The following is a 21,669-nucleotide window of genomic DNA, read 5'->3' as shown; positions in this document are numbered from 1 at the left end:
CCAGAAAGGAGTTCTTTGGTTGCCCAGGCTTTCCTGAAAGGGCTGATCGAGGGCGTTGTCTATGGAGCCATTGTGGTAGCACTGCTCTCCCTCTGCCTCGTCCCTCTCATGTGAGTACCGGCGGCAAAATTCACCCGTAAGCCTGTCCCAGAGTCTGCTCCCCGCAGGCCCCAGCTGTGATGCTGGCACAGAGAGGGCAAAAACAGGGCCCCTGCCCTTGTGGAGCTCAGGGTCTGGCAAGGGAAGAGGCACCAAACAAGATCACCACAATCCAGGACCATCAGGACTGTGCTGGGCCACAAAACAGGCCCAAAGACACAGGCTTTCAGAGAATTTCATAAACGAGAAAGCAAAAGAGGAAGCGACAGCCCTGGGGACACCAGCAGAGTCCCCAGGGTGCTGTCTGAAGTGGGCCCAGAGAGCTGAGCCCTCATTTGTTTGGTGGAAAGTAGTATATGCAGGCCCTAGGGACACCTCTGAGGAATTTCCAATAGCTTTGTGCGGTGTCAGGTGCATTGAGAGTGACATTAATGACTAAAAATAAAAGTGGAAAAGGTTTTTGGTGTTGGTTCATAAAAACTCTTGAAACTTGGCTAAATGTATTATCTAGAAGCCTAGAGTGAGAAGAGCAGAGTAGCCAGAGATCAGGCCAGAGAGTTCGACAGGGGTGCCTCTGGCCAGTCCAGATGTCTTGGGCTTAATCCTGTTGGGAGCCATGGAAGAGTGCTAAGCTTGGAAGGAAAGCATGACTTTGGGGTAGGACACAGACCAGAAGGCAAGAGCGAGGAGGCCTGAGCCGGGGCAAGTGATGAGGGTCAGTCAGAGAGGTGGGACTCAGGAGTGACCGACCACTGGGGATGAAAAAGAAGAGGAGCCGATGGCAAGGCAAACTGGGAAGCTATTTTCAGTGTCAGCTGAACATAAAGACCAACAACAATCCTGTCAGTTGCAAAGTCCTTCCCTAGCTGACCTCATCTGAGCCCACAGCCTGATAAGCAAGGTGTCCCCCTAGTACAGAGTATGAAACCAATTCCCAGAGAGTTGTGTAGCTCGCCCTAGATAACACGGCAAGCTCTTAGTGTTGTTGAGCTCTAAACCAGAACTTCTGATCAAGACCAGAGCCCATTTAGGGGTACAGGGAGGTGGAGAGCCAGAACTGATCAGGAGGATCATTTCCTTAGAGTGAAACGTGTCAGAATGAAGCAGGCAAAGAAAACTGCAGCAGTCGAACCAGAAAAGAGCCCTAAAGCCAGAGCATGCCAAGATCCCAAGACGTCTCTGAAGCCTGAGGAGCCAGAAAAAGCCACAGTCACCCCATCTTCGAAGAGCCAGATATTGGTGGGTACCTGTTGTTTTTCGAATCTAGTCCATCGGGATAATGGTAATAACACCCATGAGGAGAGGCACATGCAGGGTCTAAAGGAATTATCGTCCTTAGTCCTATAGGACATCTCGAGTGCCCAAATATGCTTGCAGATCATCTTATAGATAATGAAGCTATGTCCCAGAGAGGGAAAGAAAATTAAGAGAAATAACCTAAAGGATAATTAGAATCAGCAAAGTATACACACACCCACACACTGAGTCCCCATTGAGAAGAGGCTTGGAAGAATCCCTCGGGGGTTGTAGCATCAGAGCGGAAACCAAAGGGTTTGGTCTCTGAGTGTTTGGCGGCTGCCATCAGCACAGTCTGTAAGGGCCACAGGCCCAAGTCAGCCCGAAGTGCTTGGAGACCAGGCCAAGCCCAGGTCACCCCTTCATTTACCCCACACTCCATATCCTCAGCAGGCTTGGAGGGGACAGTGCCTGAGGTCACTGTGCCTCACTGTTGTTTACCCTTTACGATTCTCTAAGACCAGAAGGGCCCTGCTGCCCTCCCTACACCCTGTGCTCGGAGCTGGTGTCCCTTTGTGGGTAAATCACGCACCTGTCAAATTCCACCAGCATTCCCTGCAGGATTCCAAGTCTCCACCCTGGGCAATGCTGGGGTCTCAGACATGGATCAGACACAGGCCCTGCCCTCGAGCAACCAGGCTGGCGGGGAGGGCACCCTCACAGTAACGGGGCTGAGCCAGGGGTTATGGTTGCCTAGAGGAGGGAGGGAATGAACCTACCTGGAGAAGTCAGGCGAAACTTCCCAGGGGAGTCTGGGGAACAGTCAGGTGGCTCCTGGTGCTGGGGATGCACAGGGACGACCAGCGGGAGAAGACAGGGTTGCAGGCTCCAACTGTGGCATTGCGAGGTGAAGCCACTGCCTGTTCCACGTTGCCTTAATTCTGTGCTCAAAGGGAGGGACAGAATTCTGTCCTTTTTCAGATTTGGATATCTCACCTATAGACCTGTTTCAACATCCTTCTTTCTTTGCCTTGCTCTGCAGCACCCAATACCTTCAACTTCCAGCAAAGCAAGAAAAACTGGAGCTGACGCAGCCTCATACCTGACTCATACCTGGAGTTCCCACTCTCCCGGCAATTACAAAAGTCTACAGAATCCTTAGAGACCCCAGAAACCCAGGAGTCGGTAACAAACCTGAAGCCCCCCGAGTCTCCTCGGCTCGCAGAGCCCTCTCAAGCCCCACCTGTCCCTCACACCGGCTCTCCGCTGAACAGGGTTACTCTTGGACCTGGTCTCGGAACCTTTGGAAGCAAATTCTATGATCTGTTGTTTGAGTTAGCCAGAAGAAATATGCCTCGTCCTGAGATGGTGTCAAAGGAAGGAAAAATAAATGTGAAGCTAGGAAATAGGTCCATCAAGAAGTAGCTTTTGAGCCCTACTGTGTGCCCAGTACCTGGAATATACATACCACAGCACCAGGCTTTGGAGCCATCATATATGCATTGAATCCCAGCTTCAATGCTTAGTGGTTAGATGTCTTTGAATAAGACTTCCGCACCCCCAACTTTGAGCTTCAGTATCCTCACTTGAGGTGTACCAGGGTGAAGAGTGATTGAAAAGTGTCATCCAGAGCTGTAGGCAGAGAAAAGACACAAAGATGGGCCCTAAATGCCAAGAGAAGGCTTTGGAACTTTATCTGGTGGGAACTTATCCTGACTCCCTTAGACTGTGAGTTCTACAAGAACGGGGATCTTGTCTGTCTTATTTTCTACTTGTATCACCAGCACCTAGAATGGTTTCTAAAATACAATAGGCTCTCAAAAATGTTTGTCAAATAACTGAATGAATTATAAGCTGTTGAAAGATTTGAAGCAAAGTAGAGTGACCACATACACAGTGAAAGGACATTCTAGCAGTTATTGATGTATTTAGAAGAGGTAAGCCTGGAGGCAAAGAGCCTAGTTAGAAGATTATTGCAATATTCCTTGGCCAGAAAAGCAGGCATGCAAGGAATAGAAGGCAAGCATGCAAGGAATAAGAGTGAGATTCTGGCATGAGAATGGACCCCAGCTGTGTAGTATTCCCTTCAGAATGCATGACAGCCTCCTTTCTGGAGCCAGATGCTGGGAACTTTCAGCAGTTGAGGAAAAGCTCATCTCTTCCCTGGGGCATTATTTGTGAGTTAATCCACTAGTTCTCCATCCAGCACCAGTGAGGGGGCATTCTGTGATTGAGGAAGATGTTTATATAAGCCTCACACGTATGTGTGCCGTTCACACATTCCACATAAATAGGAGCATCCACCATGTGCCAGATAATGAGGCAAACAAGCCAGACACAGGCCCTGCCTCCACGGAGCTCATGATCTATGTGGGTACACAGACAACGAAGAAATAAATACAAAACTACAGCTTAAAATGTGGATGAGTGCCAGGAATAAAAAGGACGGAATGACCACAACTAGAAGGACCCACAACTAAAAATACACAACTATGTACCAGGGGGCTTTGGGGAAAAAAAGGAAAAATAAAATCTTTTTTTTTTTTTTAAAAGGCAATACTGAGAAAGTATAAGAGGAGGCACCTAGTTTGGATTAGAGAGTCAGAGAAGGCCTCTCTGAGAAAGCGACATTTGTGCTGAGACCTAAGGGATTATTAGGAGCTAGTTAGAGGGAACAAAGGATTCTAGGCTCCGAGATGAGGAAGGTCTGGTGAGTTCAAGAGCCCAGAGGAAGTCTGTGCGGCTGGAGCTCAGACTGAGGGACGAGCTCCCGAGGGGGCCAGAGCCTTCAGGACCTCAGGGGCTCTGGTGAGAAGCTGAAGTTTTATCTTCACTCACAGAGGGCTATTTCGTCTTGTGCTTTGTAATTTTGGAAAGTGGACTCCTATTCATCAGGCCCTTATCTGTGAGAATCTTGTGCCACAGAGCTTCTGAGGTGAGAGTAGAAGCCTCGATAATCTATCAAAGAAACAAATCCTCTATTAGGGAGAGGCGTACGAGGATGGGGAGAGGGAAGGTGGGTAGGTCTCGGGGAGAAGAGATTGAGATCTAGAAGAGGAATGGGGCAGAGGATGGGAAATGGGTTGGGGTAGCTCAGGGATGGATTTTTGGCATGAGAATGAAGAGCTGGGTCTTCGTGTGTCTTGCTTTGTCTATGATGGTGCCTTGGTTGCAGGACAGGAAATGGGGGTACCAAGGTGCCTTCTGATTCTCTGGGGTTACTGAGGGTCGCGCACTTGGCATTTTATTCCTTGATCAATGGCTTCCAATCTGCCCATCATCTGTTTGCCCACAAGTACTGGGTTAATTAGCCCGGGGTCTTGAGGTCTAGCAGGGGTCTAGAAACGCCTGGTCAAGAAAGACGATTCTCCCGAGGGGCCCAGGGAGGCCCCGCAAGAGCCCAGGGAGCCTTATAGTAACGGTTGCTCTGGACTGGCTCAGGCTCTGGTGACCCACGAGTTCGAGAACCAACCCCGCCCGAGGTCCCAGCAGCTCCCGCGCGCATCGTCAGGCCCTGATTGGCTCCGACGGACTCGCGCATGCTCCTTGGAGCGCCTGTGGGGCAGGGTTTCGCAGCGGGCGGGCGTTCTGTCCTCGTGTGACCTCTGGCTTTTGGGACCTTGGTGAGGCTCGGGGACTCCCAGGCGGCCTCCTGAGCTGGTTGTGAGCCAGCCAGTCAGTTAACCGTCCTCTGCCGTAATCGCTTCTCGGTGAGTCACTCGGCCGTGGTGCATACGCTTGTTCCAGGGATCATCAGTTCATCCGGCTGGTCGTGAGACGTTAAATCCGGTCCGAGTCGTCCCTCTGGACAGTAAGTTCTCCAGTCACTGTTTCTATAGGAGTAAGTCAGCCAGCCCGTCACTTGATGCGCTCAGCAAAAATCGAGGAGAACGTTAAGTTTCAAGGAAACAGCCGGGTGGAGACGTGCTGAGGAAGGGCCAGGCTGGAACTGTCGCAACCCGAGAAGAAGGGGTAAATTCGGAAAAGGAAATGATGGTTTAGAGGGAGGGGAAGGAGGTCGCCTGTGGAGATGACCCGTGGGTGCGCCAAGGCCTGGGAGGGCATTGAGGCTGGGAAGAGATCAGAGTTAAAGTCTGCAGGACCGTTAAACACTGGGCAAAAAACCCTCTCGGTTTACGGATGAGGAAAAGGAGGGGAAACCAGAGAGGGGACAGCGCTTGCCTAAAGGGCGTTACTGGCAAAACCCTGGCTGGCACCCCAGGGCTCTTCTCAGTCTTCAATTTGAGGTTGTAAATAAATCAGTGTATTCTCTGAAACAATTAGATTCTGAGAATTAATTACTAACTAAAATTTTTACTTCAAAAATTTTTAAAAAATCTAATCTAGGGGCCAGCCCGGTGGCCGAGTGGTTAAGTTGGTGCGCTCTGCTTAGGTGGCCCAGGGTTTCACAGGTTCAGATCCTGGGTGCAGACATGGCCCCGCTCATCAGGCCACACTGAGGCAGCGTCCCACATGCCACAACTAGCAGGACCCACAACTAAAAAGACACAACTATGTACCCCAAGGGGCTTTGGGAGAAAAAGGAAAAAAAAAAAAAAACTAAGCTAACTAACAGGAGAACTAGACACAGCAACTCACCCCTCTCAGTAATTGAGCAAATAGATGAAAAAATTGGTGTAGATATAGAATAGTATCAACCAAACTGACTTAAGTGACATTTAGAGAATGTTTCACCCATCAGTAGTGGGATACACATTCAAGGGTTTGTGGAACGCTTACCAACATAGAACATATTCTGGGCTGTAAAACAAGTCTCAACAAATTTAAAAGAATTGAAATCATATGAAGTATGTTCTCTAACCACAATGGAATTAAACTAGAAATTAATAACAGCTAAAAAAACAACAAATATCTGGAAATTAAGCAAGGCACTTCTAAGCAACTAATGGATCAAAGAAATAACATCACAAGGTGTCTTAGTTTTCTAGGGCTGCCATAACAAAGTTCTGCAAATTGAGTGGCTTAAGACAACAGAAATGTATTGTCTTATGGTTCTGGAGGCTGCAAGTCCAAAATTAAGGTGTTGGCAGGGTTGATTCTTTCTGAGGGCTCCAAGGGAGAGCACATTCCGTGCCTCCCTCCTGGATCCTGGTGATGACTGGCAATCCTTGGTTTTCCTTGGCTCGTAGATCCATCACTCCCATTCTGCCTCGTCTTCAAATTACCACCTTCTTGTGTGTTTCTGCATCCAAATTTTCCTCTTCTTATAAGGACACCAATTGTATTGCATTAGGGCCCACCCTTAACCTGATTGCAAAGGTACAGCGCAAGGCCCTGTTTCAAATTAGGTCACATTCACAAGTATGTGGGAATAGGGCTTCAGCATTATCTTTTCTTGGGGACACGATTCAACCCCTAGCACAAGAGAAATTAGAAAATATTAGATTTGAATATACTTTAAAACACAATATATCGAAAGTTTTGAGATGTCACTAAAGCAGTGCTTAGATTAGAAAAGAAGCAAGGGCTCAAATCCATGGTAAGTTGCCACTTTAAGAAACTGAAAGAAAAGAAAATAAACCTGAAGCAAGCAGAAGGAAAGAAGTAGTAAAAAGTAGAAATCAACAAAATTAAAAACAGAAGTAATACATAAAAATCAATGAAATCAAAAGCTTGTTCTTTAAAAAGCATTCAGTTGATAAATCTTGAGTAAACTGATCAAGAGAAAAAAGAAGACACAAATTATAAATATCAGGAATGAAAGAGTGGTTATAACCACAGATCCTAAAGACATTTAAACGATAGTAAGGTAATATATGAGTAACTTTATGCCAACAAATTTGATAACTTAGGATGCAATTCCTTGAAAGATAAAAATGACCATATTTCATTCAAGAATAAATAGATAGCCTGAAGAACCTTATACTATCACAGAAATTGCGTTTGTAGTTAGAAATGTTTTTGTCAATAATACTCCAGGGGCTGGCCTGGTGGCACAGCAGTTAAGTGCGCACGTTCTGCTTTGGCAGCCCGGGGTTCTCCAGTTTGGATCCCAGGTGCGGACATGGCACTACTTGGCAAGCCATGCTGTGACAGGCATCCCACATATAAAGTAGAGGAAGATGGGCACGGATGTTAGCTCAGGGCCAGCCTTCCTCAGCAAAAAGAGGAGGATTGGCAGCAGATGTTAGCTCAGGGCTAATCTTCCTCAAAAAAAAGGAAAGAAATGTCATACATATTGAGAAGGAAGAAATAAAACTGTCCTTATTCACAGATAACATGATTGTCTACATAGAAAATCCCAAAGAATCTGCAAAAAAAAAAATCTACTTGATTTTATGAGTGAGTTTAAGAGAGTTCCAGGAGACATACAAAAACCGATTTGATTTCTTTGTACTAGCTCAAAAAAAAAAAAGGCTGATAAAAGCATTCTATAGTTTGACTGGGGTAGTCATTAAGTGTGTGCACATGTTTGTCAAAACTCATTGGACCCTAGATAAAATGGATACCTTTTATTTGATGTAAACTATACCTCAATAGGATGATTTTTTAAAATATTTTCAGATCCCCAGCAGATTTCTATTTGCATCACGTTGATCAGAACTATGTTATGTGCTGCAAGGGAAGCTAGGTAAGCAAGTATTCTTTATTTCTGTCCCTTATGCTGGTGCCAGAAAGAGATAGCGTGGTTGGGGATGTCCAGTGGGTCAGCAAGAAAGTGGTGCCAGGTACAATGAACAGCTGAGGCTCAAAGTCAGGCGTCCCAGTTCCAGGCAAACTCTCTTCAAAAACCAGGAAAAAGAGTACCCGGAAAGGAGAGACTTGTGCTTGTATATTTTTTTTCAACAAATACTTATCAGACAAGAACCTTTCTAAGCCCTGTGGAGGACACAAAGGTCTGTTTGAGGCAGAGCCTTCTCTCGAGGAGCTCACTCTTGGGTAGATTCCCTCATAGGATGTTTCACCGGTTTCCCGGCTAGAACAACCACCAAATAAAGACGACACACGGCAGTGGGCTGTGCAGGGTGGATATAGCAGCTGCGCATGGCTGTCAGAGAACCAGGATCTCCATACTGGTGTCAGTCTGTGGCTTTGATCCTCATGGTTGCCAGACGGTTGCTCCCGCTCCAGTATCACATGCATATTCTGGGGAAGAAGAAAGCAACAAGGAGAAAGAGTGGTGCCAATCAGAAAAACAGAAGTCCCAAAAGTCTCCAGCAGATAGCCTCATATGTTTGATATTTTAAGTAGACAGTCTCTCAAAAGTCTTTACTTAATAATAAATCTAGCAGAGTCCAAGATGTTTATTTTTGCATTGTTCATGTGGGAAAAGAGAAGAATACAGACAAGTATACAATTTAGGAAAATAGAGATGTCAATTACAATGTCATTGTTAGCAGAGCAAGAAACTATCAAGTCAGACCACGAGTGAGAATGTCATTCTACTTGAATATCATTTTCACAAGACATGGAATAATTTCTAATGTCTTTGGAGTGTCATAAGACCACTTTGTTCAAATTGTTTTTCCAAGGGAAAATTTGTATTAACAGAGAACAGAGCAAGTCAGTAACAGTCGTGAATATTCATATAAAACTATATTGTAGAGGGGAACATAAGTTATATTCTTATAAACATTCTCAGTTTTGCACAATATCAAATCAGATTCCTTGAACCCTTTTATAACACAGAACAATATCTTTTTTTTCCTTTTTTTTTTTTTTGAGGAAAATTAGCCCTGAGCTAAGATCTGCTGCCAATCCTCCCCTTTTTGCTCAGGAAGACTGGCCCTGAACTAACGCCTGTGACCATCTTCCTCTACTGTATATGTGAGACGCCTGCCACAGCATGGCTTGCCAATCGGTGCCATGTCTGCACCCGGGATCTGAACCAGTGACCCCGGGCCACTGAAGTGGAATGTGCGCACTTAACCGCTGTGCCACCGGGCCGGCCCCAGAACTATATCTTTTGATTTATAGCTGCAGGGGAAGGGAACATCTCCTTCAATTCTTTCTGACACTTGTTTCCTTTATTATGAAAACGTTTTTTTTTAACCAGGATTTGGAATTTCATTAGTTAGTGTTATATACAAAAACACCCCAGACCTTCAGAGTTCAATTGTGATGGCAAAAAAAAAAATGGGGTAAAGTCTGAATAGGCTTTTATTTGCTGATAATAATTTAATAGCATTGTTCTTGTACTTGGCTCATTGGCCAGAACTGTTACATGGCATCCCTGAGATATTAAGGAGGCAGAGAAATAGAGTTTTTCTCATTTAACTGGGGACTTGATCACCTGAACAAATTTGAAATACTAAGAAGACGCAGGAGGGTGGGTATCACGTAAGCAACTCTCGGGGTCTGCCTGAGACATTGCCCTAAAAGAGATGGACAGATAGGAGTGCGGAAGAGAGTGTGAGAAAGGAGGCTGCTTGCTGGTTGTGAAGATCCTGGAAGGGTACCAGAAGAAAATTACATCTGACCAGGACTTGGAAAGAGAGGTAGGATCTGTATGGGGGCAGAGGAGAGAGTTGTGGAAGGATGCCGCTAAAAGGCTAGTGGCCTCAATAAACATGCAGAGGTAGGAATGTATGGAGCATATGTAGAAAGGTACCTTTTCCCCTTTGGCATGCAAGGAATGGCGGAGGCTTAGGGAAGGGGGCAGTGGAAATAGGGCAAGTGAGGGGCAAATTCATGGAGAGCCTCTAATGCGAGGCAAGGCAGTTTAGAATTTATTCTGTCAACCATAAAAATCTTTTATTGGTCAAATATCTCTTAAATAAATCCCAGCCTCTCCTTCCCCCATAGCCACTGTTCCAGCACAGGCCACATCGTCTTTCTCCTGAACTCTCACTTCCTCAGTGCAGACCCGGAGGGACCTTTTTAATGCCCAAAACTGTTCCCCCATGGATCAAAACCTTTCCGTGATTTCCATGACTTCCTCATCGACTTGGGAGAGAGCCCAAGCTCCTCAGCCTGGTATTTGAGGCCCTTTAAAGGGGTAAGGGGCTGAGTGAAGACTATGGGGGAGAGAAGAAAGCAGACATGGTGTTAGGGCTCCGCAGAGGGTCATGGGGACACTCTTCTGTTCCTGAAGCTACTAGCTGCTGGTCCCACGAAGCTCCTATTTGCAAGACGAACAGACCTTAAGGGTGGTGGAAGAGACAATAGCCCCTAGTAAGCAGTGAATTTATTTCTACCCCCATCCCATGCCTCTTACTTCTGCCCCTCTCCTCATCCATTCCAAATCCTTTTCTCCAGGACGTACAGATCTGAGGTCAGAGTTAGCAGCAGTGTAGGTCCTGGTCCTCTCTTGTCCCTGAGATCCTGTTGGTGCTGATGGCACTACCACCGTTGTGGTTGGGTAAGTGGGATGAGAGACAGGGTGGGAGGTGTCTGTGGAAGCCATGAGAGGGCTAAGATGGGTGTGAGTGGGAGTGGAAGATGGGCAAGACTGAAGTAAGTGAAGAGGTGAGGACCTAAAGAATTAAGTACTTGATAACTAATAAATAATACACACCTTGCATGTGCACATTCTGTGATTGGCATTGTGACCCACCATGTGTTCCATTTCATCAACCCAAAAACTCCCTGAGGAATTGTTATCCCCATTTCACGGATGAGGAAATAGGCTTTGGGGAATTAAGCAACTTGCTCAAAGTCACTAGAAATTTGCCTGATCTGTTACTCTTTTCTCCATAACCTGGGGCAGGGCCTTTTAATCTCTCTGAACCTCACTGTTCCCATCTGTCTAGGGGAGTAATAACAAAACCATTATGAGAATGACTTAAGCTGATTTCTGTGAAGGTGTTTGGAAATCTATAAACGTTTACACAGGTTGGTGTTACGAGAGTCATTTTAGAATATCATTACTAGAAGTGGCCTCAGGAACCAGAAAGTTTACCAGTATCTCCATTTTGTACCTGAGAGAGTTGCTGCCTAGGAAATGGAGAAGGAAGGAAAAGAAAGAATTGTTCACTAAGAGCCAACAGCTAAGGTACAGTCTGCAATTATCATCACGAGCGCCATGTGCCTCTGTAGTTAATATCTTTAATTCTCACAACATTGCAGCTTTGGTATTATCGTACCCCTTTTTCTGGTTGAGAAGCTGAGATTCAGAAATGATGCAACATAGCCAAGGTCAAAAGATGCAATTACTACCAGTAACAAGAACAGTGGAAAACCCGGCAGTCTAGATTGGGGTGGTGCAATTTAGGAGTCCCCAAGATACCCTAGGTTCAATGATTCACAAAAAGTACCTACAGAACTCAGCAGAACAGTTATTTTCATAGAATTTATTATAGCACAAGAATAGAGATTAAAATCAGTAGAGGGAAGAGGCACATAAGGCAGGGTCTAGGAGAGACCAGGCATGAGCTTCCAGTTGTCTCTCCCAGTGGCATTGTGCAGACAGTGCCTACTTCTCCCAGCAACAACGTGTGGCAACACGCATAGTATTGCCAAGCAGGTACACTCACCAAGCCTTGGTGTCCAGGGTTTTTACTGGGGGTCTGGTCCTGTGGGCATGGCTGATCACGCCCACGTCTCACCTTAGTCTCCAGCCCTTCCAGAGGTCAAGCTGATATCATGTGGCCCAAGGTCCCACCATCAATCACATTGTTACATAGGCTATCTGGTGGCCCAAGGCCCCAGGTAAACAAAGACACTCTTACGAGGCAGGATATTTCAAGAGCCTAGAGGCTACCTTCCAGGAGCTGGACAAGGGCCAAACCTTTCTAGGGTAAGGTTAATCCTTTAATGCACCAGTGGGATACTGGGGCACACTAGCTGAGTCTGTTTTTCAACTTGAATCCCCACAGGGTTGCTTTCTCATGTTTTGATGAAAGTCAAGAAGATATCAATGGAAGAGGGCCCATGCACTACAATCTCTGGCATATTTGAATTTCCTGAAGAATCCCCAAGCAATTCCATGATCTTGGCCTACTGGCTCAATAAAAATACCACCTCCCCAGTAGACACAAATCAACCAGTGCTACCATGGTCGATAATACCACGGAGAGATTCCACATTATTTGGAATCTTGAGGAAAAAGACTATACCCAGCTGGTCTACAATATACTCAAAAGGGACAGCATATTTATTCTATGCAGATCTAGGAGAACACAAGAGAGCTTTCCTGAGGGAGAATATTGAACTTTCCGTCTCAGGTGACATTCAGTCTCATGCGATGGGTGCTATGGAAACAAGAAACTCCAGAAGGGGTCATGGTAATTGTGTGGTTTTTATTTCACTAGGCACTGGGCTTTACAAAACCATAGGTATTTCATTTTTACAACAATAATACAATGCGATAAGTACAGTTGATAAGTATTTTTCTACATAGAAATGGCAAAGAGGGGAAGAGACTTGCCCAGCAGCATCCAGCCGGTAAGAGATGGAGGCGTAAATAATCGCAAATCAGCTGGGAAGGGGCAGAGCCTAAGAGGAGAGTTGGACTGGGAGAGAGGGAGGCAGAATAGGAGCTGGCCTAGGAAGTCTAGGCTGGGAGACAGGTAAGGGATGTTAGGCAATGTAGACACAAGAAATTCACTCACCCTCGGTCTTGAAAGTCCAGGGTCTGGTTCAAGCGCTGCCACCTTAAGCAAGTCTCTTCAGTTTGCTCATCTAGACAATGGGGGTGCCCCTTCCACACAAATACGCTTGTGAGAAGCCAACCAACAATAACAATCCCAGGTTCCATGAGGTCGTCGGAGTGGGGGAGGGGTACCAAGTGAGCTAATGGGTGGGAAAGCACTCTGTAACCTGGAAACACTGTGCATCAGTGAAGTGTCCACGCGGGTCCCTTGTCTCCAAGGTCTGAATGCAATCTGTCTCTCTCCTCCAGACCTGATCCAGAAACCGGAGCTTCACATTCCTGAGATTCTTGTGGCTGAGGAGCCTGTGACCTTGACCTGTACCTTCAAAGGCACCTGCAAAGAAACCAAAGCCCCACTCCTCTCCTGGAAAGAGCCCACCACACCCTCCAACACAGACAGCTCCAGCAACTCCTCCACCTCCTCCTCAGTGCTGCACGTCAGCTAGAAGCCTGAGGACCATGGCACCACTATCAGATGTCATTTGAACTTCTCTCTAGCTAACTTGACCAAAAGTAGCATGCTCAAGCTCCAGGCAGTCTGTGAGTGCTGGTGGGTCAGGGAACGTTCAGAGTCTGGGAGAAATGGGCCCAAGAGAAATTCCTGAGTCCCGGGAGAGAGGGTGGAGAAGTCTGGGAAGCAGTCACATCTTCCCCTGGTTTCTGGGGCTGAAAGGCCAGAGGTAAAAACTGAGCCCAGTCAGATGGGAAGAGAGGGTGAAGGGGAGCTGCTCGGAGTCCCAGTCCCTCTGGGCTTCTGGAAAGTCTTTCTGAAGCTCCCTGTGAATCACCAATAAGGAGAAGGCTGGGACCTAGAGGAAGCAGAGAAGGGACATCAGGGTGCCTTGCTGACTCCTGACCCTCCCTCCCCACAGCACCTCCCAGGCTGCTCTATTCCTCTTGTTCCTTGAAGAAGACTCTGCAGTGCAGCTGTTCCTTCCAGGGGATCCCTACACCCTCCGTGCAGTGGTTGATGGACCGTGTTCCCGTGAGTGTGAACAGCATGAGTAACATCCTCCACATGACTTCAAGCGTATCTGTGCCCTGGGCCAACAGCACCATCAGCCTCACTGGGGATCCAGAAATAGTCACAAAACTCCACTGTGAGGGGAAGAATGAATATGGAATCCACACTTCAAGCATCTTCCTCATCCCACGTGAGTGTACGGAGGTCTAGTGACTGGGTTAGAGCAACACCACCTAAGGACCAGGATGAGGATGGGCACCGGGCCACTGGAAAGAGTAGTAGCCCGAACTTTGCAGCCTTAGGAGGAAAACTACTCTTGCTTCTCTCTGATTCCAGATAAGAATTCAGTTTCCAATGTGTTCATGAAAGGGCTGATCCAGGGCGTTGTATATGGATCCATTGCGTCAGCACTACTCTGCTTCTTCTTTGTCCTTCTTACGTGAGTATCAAGTTAAAATTCATCAGCAAGCCTTTCCTAAAGCCTACTACATTTATTTATGTTCTTTATTTCCTTCCTTATAATTCTTCCCAGTTTATTCTTCTTTTTCTGCCCTCTTGATATGGTCTCTTGTATCAGTAAATTTCAGCCATTCTTCTTTTCCTTTATTTGCATTTAAGGCTATGAATTTCCCTGTAGCCATGACTTTAGCTGCATTTCACAAATTTTAATATAAAGTATTTTATTATCATTTGGTTAAAATATTTCTGAGTTTCATCATGATTTCTTAACCCATGAGGGTTTTCTTAGACACATCAATATTTTCTAATAATCCTCTTTATTTCTGGCTTAAATCAAATAAGGTCAGAGAATATACTATGCTTGGTTTCAGTTCTTTATTTTCTTTGTGGCACAATTTTTGTTTAGTTTTTATAAATATTCCATGTGGGCTTGAAAAGAATGTGTATTCTACACTTGTTGAATGCAGTGTTCTACATATATATAGCCTTTAAATTGAGTTCATTAATCATGTTGTTTAAATTTTCTCTAGTTGTGCTGTGACTTCTGCTTGGCGCCCTTCTCTACACTTCATCTCCCAGCCCTGTGCCCCTCTCACACCTAGCTGATGTTTCCTCATCATTTAGGACTTCAGTCATGTGCTCTAGGAAACCTTCCCTGGCACCGACTGGGTGCCTTTTCAGAGCTCCCATAGCCATCTGGGCTTTGGGGAATTAGCATTAGTGATTTCACTCTGATGTGACTAAGTGTGTATATCTTTTTTTGTTTGCTGTTATTTATATTTCTTTGGCCTCTTTAATCTATGCTTTGGTGTCTTTTATCAACTCTGGAAAATTCTCAACCATTGATTCATATATTGCCTCTGCCCTTTCTTTTCACTATGAGGCTCTTATTCAATATTTGTCAAATTTTATTTTTTTCTTTCTGCCTCTTACCCTGTATCCTGTATTTTCTAGGGATATAGACAAATAAGCAAGTGCTAGGTTAGAGGTCTGTACAAGGAAAATACTAAGGGAACCCTACCCCTTCAGCATCTCCATCCTTGGGGTCAGTGGGCATCAGTGCTGACCAGAAACCCTTCAGCCTACCTCTAGAGAGCCCTCTCCAACATAGTACTTTGTCACTATTACAAATGATTTCCTTTTTCCCCAACTATCTTATCTCCTCCTTTCTCACTCTCAGCAATAAGGTTTACCCGCTTCACAGGAAAAAAGCAACTCCCCAACACCTACAAAGTTATCACCGGCACTGATGATTTAATCCTTACCTTTTTCAGGGAAAGAGGCATCCCTCTTCCTGCCCAAGGTTAGCCCCACCTCTTGTGCTTGGGAATCCATCTTCTCCACATTCCATTAATCATCCTTTCTGTCTCCTAAATTTCCAGTCATTCTTTCTGTACTGGCTCGTTCTCTGAAGGATATAAACATGCCCAAATCTCTCCCATCTCAGCCCACAAACTCCTTCTCTGTACCACCCAACATTTTTTTTGAGAGAATAGCTTACACCGATTCCTGATTCTCATCACCCTTACCTTTTTCAACCCACTACAACTTGCTCTCCAGCACCATGCCACTGAAACAACAGTGTCTAAAGCAACCAGTTATCCTTATTCTCAAAATCCAGTGGCAGATGTTCTGTGTTTTTCCTGTTCATCTTGAGGCGGTGGTTATGATTTGGGTGGGCGGAGAGAGGCCTTTCTACCCAGTGGCTTCTTTTCATAGTGAAGGAACATGGCAAGGCCATCTGCTGAAAGTGACGTGGGTAGGAGCAGGGGTCGGGGAAGGGAACTAAGGACAGTGGGGATGGTATTAGGGGTGGCTGGAATAGCCACTGAGGAGAATGAATGGGATGTGTACAGGGACAAGGAAAACAATTGGTGAGCAGCAGCAAAGGCCCAACAGTGACTGGAGATTATTCATTGTTAATGGCATCAAGTGTCATTGCTGTGTGGTGTTCCTCCCAGCAGTGGTCATTGGAAGAGAAAGTAGATGGGAGCATTGATCTAGGTTTGGGTCTTTGTAGACAGGATGCCATGGAAGGGTGATGAGGTGGGAGACAAGGGAGGTGAAGAGGCTGGAGGGAGAGAGCACTTCAAGCGGGTTGCTGTTTGTACCCAATTGGGTAGGGAAAGAAGGAAGAGAAACCAAGAGAGTCTTTCCAGATCCTAGAGAATGTGATGTCTTGGAACTGAGGCTTCCACCCGTGAGATCCAAGAAGAGTAACATGTGATTAGAATGAGAGCATGAGAAAGCTGGACGGAACGGAAGAACCAGCAGAGCATGAGGTGGTGGGATTTAAATTTTCACAGGTAGAAAAGTTTGGGAGGATAATGGACCCCTGGTAGCTAAGAGAGATGAGTCACATTAGTCAAGACTCTTCCAATTATGGGTGACAAGAGCTGAACTCAACAAGTTCAAGGAAAAAGGAAACAGTTCTAGTTATCTGTTGCTATGTCACTACCACCCAAAACTTAGTGACTTTAAACAATGGTCATTTGAGTATATCTTGCAGTTTCATGAGTCAGGAATTTGGGTAGGACTCAGCTGGATGATTCTTTTGCTTCCTGACACATCCATTGAGGTCACTTGGTGGTATTCCGCTAGCAACTGGGCTGGGCTGGAGGATCCAAAATGCCTTCACTCACGTGCTTAGGATTGACTCAGCTGAGCCCCTCTCCCTTTCCGTGGAGTCGCATGGCCTCTCATCTCTTCCAAGACAGAAGTTGCCAGTCCTTTTTAAGGCTAGGCATGGAATTGACAGAGTGTCATGTCTGCCATATTCCCTTAGAGCAAGTCATAGACTAGCCAAGCATCAAGGGGAGAGGAAATAGACCCTGCCTCTCCATGGGAAGAGTGCCAAAAATTTGCAGCCATCCTTAATCTGCCACATATTGACCATCTATTAAGTCTCAGACTTAAACAATGAAGATTTGTTTTCTCATAATCCTAGAGGCTGGAAGTCCAAGATCAAGGAATCAGTGGTGTTGGTTTCTCCTGAGGCCTCTCTCCTGAGCCTGGAGATGGCCACTCTCTTGCTGCCTCTTCACATGGTCGTCACTTTGTGCACACACACCCCTAATTTCTTTTCCTCTTCTTACAAGAACACTAGTCATATGGAATTAGGGCCCCACCTAACAGCCTTAGTTTAACTTAATCACTTCTTTGAAGGCCCTATCTGCAAGTAAAGTCGCATGGATTAGGGCCCACCCATATAACCTAATTTTACCTTAATTACCTCTTTAATGGCCCTGTCTCCAAATACAGTTACATTCTGAGGTACTGGGTGTTAGAACTTCAGCATATGAAAGGGCGGAACACAATTCAGCTCATAACTTGAATATCTACACTTCAGGCATGACTGGATCCAGGCACACAAATGATGTCATCAGGAGTCTGTCTGTCCCTGTCCTTGGCTCTGCCTCATTCTGTGTTAGCTTGATCTCTGGGAGCTCGCTCCACCTAGTGGGCAAGGTGACCAGCAGCAGCCCCAAGTTCACACCCTCCTACCTCAGCAACTTTAGCTAAAAGAGAACGTGTCTTCCTCGTAGTGATAGATCAGTCCCAGAGAAGACTCTGACTGTCCCTGCTTGAGCCACAGGCCCGACCTGGACCAATGGCCGAGTCCAGGTGGGCAAGGTACTTCGATGAGCCAATCCTAAGTCTGCTTACCCTGCTGGGTCCATTCCCACAGAAACCACAGTAAAAGCTCCTAGCGATGCATCTCCCTCACTCCTTCCACCTCCTGACAACCTGGGGCTTCACTGTGTGGCCCCGCACGCTATGGCATGCCCCCTCTTCTTGGAACTTTGAGTAACAAACTGTCTTTTCAATGGTAGTTGTCCCCTGATCTGTTGGCTTCACCACACCTGAATGCAAACACAATTCCAGGTACATTTTGAAACTGCTTGGGAAGAGCCAGACCAGGCAAAGCAGGGGACCAGCAAACAGGCCCTTGCAGTTGCCAGGGCAAGAGAGAAAGGGACTGGTTATCTAGTCTTCGGTTCACTCACTGAGCAGAGCACTACACAGCTCTGAAAAAAGAAGAAAGGTGCAAAAAAGATCTGTCCAGAAAAAAAAAATGTATACGTATCCAAACATTACGGGGTTGGGAAAGAAGCAGAGGAAAGGCACAGTCATGAAGGGCCAGTGGGCCAGAGGGCTGGGACTCTGGGGATGCTGGGGAGCCATGGGAGGGCTGCGAGCAGGGCAGGGGCAGGGCCAGCGCTAGGGCTGCATGGAGACAGACTAGAAAGAGGCTGGGAAGAGGGTCCAGGCCAAGAGAGTGCGGATTCATACCCCTTTTTGCTGAGGGGAGGGGAGTACTGGTCACAGAACCAGCCAATGGAGGGAGATGCGGTCTTCTGACCCCGAGCCTAAGCCTCCCTCTGGGAACCGGGGCCACTGAGCACAGCATTAACCACAGGGCTCATTGCCTTAGAATGAAGATCCTTAAATGGTGGGAGGAGACTCAAATCCCCAAGGCCAAAGAGGCCCTGATCCTCAAGGAACCAGAGCCGCTGGAGGAACCAGAAACACCCAAGGAGTCTGAAGCTGAAACCCCGTGGGCTTCAGTTGGAGGTAAGTCCCTAGGCCAGTCCGAGCCCGGGCCGTCCACCAGCCAGGCTGCCGCACAGCTGAGGCCAGCGCTCACCCACTGCCTGTTGGGAATACCAGGGAGCACTCGTTATCAACAAAGATTCCCGGGGCCCCCCTGCAGAGGGCGGGAGCCCAGAGGGTCTGCGCTTGCGGCACTCTCCCCAGCTCACTACGATGCATGGCCGCCAGCACAGAGAACCCGGGCTGGGCCTTCACTGAGCATCTGTCTGATTCTTCAAGCCGAGGCCCCCTTCCAGCAGCAGGGAGCCCTGCACCATAGACAGTGAGAACCCGAGGGATGCCAGACCCAGCCCCTGCCCCAACAGGGGAGGCAGACTCCGCCACAGGCCGCCACCACTCTGCCAGAAAAGACAGGAAGTACTAGAAAGGGGGCTTTACTGGTCTGCTTGGGCTGCCATAACACAGTACCGCGGCCTGAGCAGCTTAAACAACAGAAATGTATTTGCTCACGATTCTGGAGACTGGAAGTCTGGGATCAAGGTGCCGGCCAATAGCATTGGGCCCTTCTGAGGCCTCGCTCCTTGGCTTGTAGACGGCTGTCTTCTCTTCGTGTCCTCGCATGGCCTTCCCTCTGTGTGTCTGTGTCCTAATCTCCTCTTCCTCTGAGGACAGCGGTCACACTGGATTAGAGCCCACCCTGAGGCCCTCGTTTTTTACCTTAATCACCTCTTTAAAGGTCTGTCTCCAAATGCACTCGCATTCTGAGGTACTGGGATTAGGGCTTCAGCGTGGGAATTAGGGGGGACCCAGTTCAGAAGAGAGGCTTCAAGGAGCTACTTGGATCCCTCCATTTGTGGGAGACCCAGGGGGGAAGGGTCTGCCCACGGCAGGGGAACGGCAGGATCTGGTTTTCCCGCGGTCTAGGGCTCTTGAGAACGAAGACCGTGGCGGCTCGAACTCCAGATGGATTGTGACAAACACATGGCATCGCAGACGTGTGGATCCGCCGGCCCAGTCAGACCTGCGCAAATCTGCAGAGCAGGAGCCACGACTCCATCTCAGACTCTCAGACCAGAGGCCACAGCTCAGCCCTCACCCAGTCACTCACTCGGCAGATGTCCCCCGAGGCCTCTGCGTGCCTGGCCTCTCATCAGCGCGCTCTGGGGACACTCCTGCTCCCTGCCCTTGAGGAGCAGGCCGTCTGCACAGGCAGGCCGACCCCTGGGGCACAGACGACACACAGAGCACACTGCAGGGAGGCGGCACTAGGAGGTGGACTGCTGCTAATGCAGAGGCCACACGGGCACTGTGAGCCCAGAGTGACAGCGACCCTCCTGCAGCCTCAGGGGCACCAACAACCCAATCCAGCCCCAGCATCCTACCAAGAGAGAAACTGAGACCGTAGGAGGGAAGCAACTGAAATATTAAGGAAGTCCCCAAAGTCTCTCTGCAGGGACATTGGGGATCGTGAGGCCCCACCCTCCACATCCCCACATCACAAACAGGGAAACTGAGGCTCAAAGTGCCTCAGGCCACACCGCAAGACTATGCCCTCCTCAGGACCCCTGAATCCCAGGGGCCTTGGTGCCTGGAGCAGCTGTTCCTGCCCCTGGCTTTTTCTCCTGACCTTATAAAACTCTAGTGCAGGGGTGACAGACTCAGAAGCCCCCAGGGGCTCAGCAGGAGACACAATGAGCGCAGAGGCCTGGGGGGCCCGCCTCCCTCTGGAGAGCAGGTGCCGCCCAAAGGGGGCGCTAGCGCCAGTGAACTCCGCTCCGCCACCATCTCCTTCTCCCACCTCTGAGCAGAAATGACATTTCTATTGCCAGGTCTTCTGGGTTTATTTTTAGAAGAATCCGGAGGTCTAGATTTCACTGTGAAATTTCTGGATTCGAACACGTTACTAATTGAGACCATGTTTTTAAAAAGCAGCATGAGTCTAAGAAAAGCCATATGTGGACCTCTCATTTGCAAATGTAATCAGAAGCATAGACGTAGAGGGGACACCCTTTTTCTAAATGCGTCTTCCGCCAGAAGGAGGTGTCGTTCTTCAGATGGTAAACCTTGCCAAGTGCAGCAGAATCCTGGGCACTAGGAAGAGCCTTGGGTCTGGAAGGATGGGGAAGACTTTCCCAGGTGGAGGAGGATGTTCCAGGTGTTCATTTCCTCGTGGGGCCGCAAACATCCCCTGAAGCCGCCCCTGTGCCAGGCCCTGGGTTGGAGATACAGAGATGAGTCAGATCCGGGTTGTGCCCTCAAGGATCTCCGGGTTGTCGCAGCCTGCATGGCCAGGGCTGTGCAGAGGGAGCATCTGGGAGGGGCGAGGGCCCAGCACTGGGGAAGGCGGGGCTCGGTCTCTCCTGGGGAGCCGGGGCATGGCCACCTGAGCTGGGCAGACATGCTGGGAGGGGTGGTGGCATTGCAGGCCTAAAGCAGGAGGCACGTGGGGGGCCCAGAGCACTCCAGCAAGGGCAGGCGACAGGGAGAAATGAGCCAGACAAGATGCCACAGGCTGGGCCCGGTGAAGCTCCCCTGCAAACAGGCCTCAATGGTCACCTGACCCTCTCTCAGAGAAGCAAGAGGGCCCGATGCCTGGGCGGCTCCCCCTCCCCATGAGGGACACACATGGCAGTGACAGCATCCTTGAGTTAGACTTCAGAGGCCCAATGCCTCATTGTTTAGGGGATCATGGAGACAGGGAGACCTACTTCAGGAAAAAGTGATGTCCCCATGGGTGGGCAGTGGGGTGGGAGTGGCAGGGAGCCAACAGCAGCTCCACAAATAAAGATAAGATTGGAAAGTG

General features: G+C 48.0%; 2 protein-coding genes and 1 long non-coding RNA gene across 19 annotated transcripts in view; 2 read left to right on the top strand and 1 right to left on the bottom strand.

Moving 5' to 3' along the window:
• LOC138915759 (uncharacterized) overlaps positions 1 to 2,967 on the bottom strand; it is a 6,147-nt gene extending 3,180 nt beyond the window's left edge. Inside the window, exon 1 of one of the 2 annotated variants that reach the window (XR_011421974.1) lies at positions 2,115 to 2,967. This is a non-coding gene — a long non-coding RNA (uncharacterized lncRNA). The remainder of the gene's footprint in view (positions 1 to 2,114) is intronic. The other variant, XR_011421975.1, reaches the window with a different exon arrangement.
• Positions 1 to 4,864, top strand: part of SIGLECL1 (SIGLEC family like 1) — a 14,027-nt gene extending 9,163 nt beyond the window's left edge. For 2 of the 3 annotated variants that reach the window (XM_023650307.2, XM_070223225.1), the window contains 3 exons: positions 5 to 110; positions 1,182 to 1,338; positions 2,378 to 3,892. In XM_023650307.2, the coding sequence (XP_023506075.1) occupies positions 5 to 110; positions 1,182 to 1,338; positions 2,378 to 2,497 (383 nt within the window). In that variant the 3' untranslated portion in view covers positions 2,498 to 3,892. Of the gene's footprint in view, positions 1 to 4; positions 111 to 1,181; positions 1,339 to 2,377 lie in introns of all 3 variants that reach the window. The other variant, XM_023650306.2, reaches the window with a different exon arrangement.
• LOC100629327 (SIGLEC family-like protein 1) lies at positions 4,862 to 21,669 on the top strand. 14 transcript variants are annotated; one of them, XM_070223235.1, is made up of 10 exons: positions 4,932 to 5,045; positions 7,861 to 7,927; positions 10,555 to 10,657; positions 11,049 to 11,130; positions 11,222 to 11,290; positions 13,139 to 13,429; positions 13,762 to 14,043; positions 14,190 to 14,292; positions 18,748 to 18,887; positions 19,791 to 21,669. In XM_070223235.1, the coding sequence occupies exons 6-10, from the start codon at positions 13,408 to 13,410 to the stop codon at positions 19,838 to 19,840; spliced, it is 597 nt and encodes a 198-aa protein (XP_070079336.1). In that variant the 5' UTR covers positions 4,932 to 5,045; positions 7,861 to 7,927; positions 10,555 to 10,657; positions 11,049 to 11,130; positions 11,222 to 11,290; positions 13,139 to 13,407; the 3' UTR covers positions 19,841 to 21,669. The 14 variants fall into 14 exon arrangements, with proteins under 14 accessions (XP_070079335.1, XP_070079330.1, XP_070079327.1 ...); XM_070223228.1 differs by having other exon boundaries at positions 5,006 to 5,146; XM_070223233.1 differs by lacking the exon at positions 4,932 to 5,045 and adding an exon at positions 5,140 to 5,307.

Source organism: Equus caballus, chromosome 10, assembly GCF_041296265.1.
Source record: "Equus caballus isolate H_3958 breed thoroughbred chromosome 10, TB-T2T, whole genome shotgun sequence".
Lineage (NCBI taxonomy): Eukaryota > Metazoa > Chordata > Mammalia > Perissodactyla > Equidae > Equus > Equus caballus.
The sequence above is the reverse complement of the archived record's forward strand: the minus strand, read 5'-3'. Positions and strand labels throughout refer to the sequence as shown.

Excerpts from the sequence above, each read along its gene's own strand:
- LOC100629327 (XM_070223234.1), top strand. The coding sequence starts at position 13,408 with ATGCTCAAGCTCCAGGCAGTCT. Across the intron at positions 14,044-14,189 it reads AAGCATCTTCCTCATCCCAC|ATAAGAATTCAGTTTCCAAT; the intron begins GTGAGTGTACGG and ends CTCTGATTCCAG. Across the intron at positions 18,888-19,790 it reads CCCGTGGGCTTCAGTTGGAG|GGCTCTTGAGAACGAAGACC; the intron begins GTAAGTCCCTAG and ends CCCGCGGTCTAG.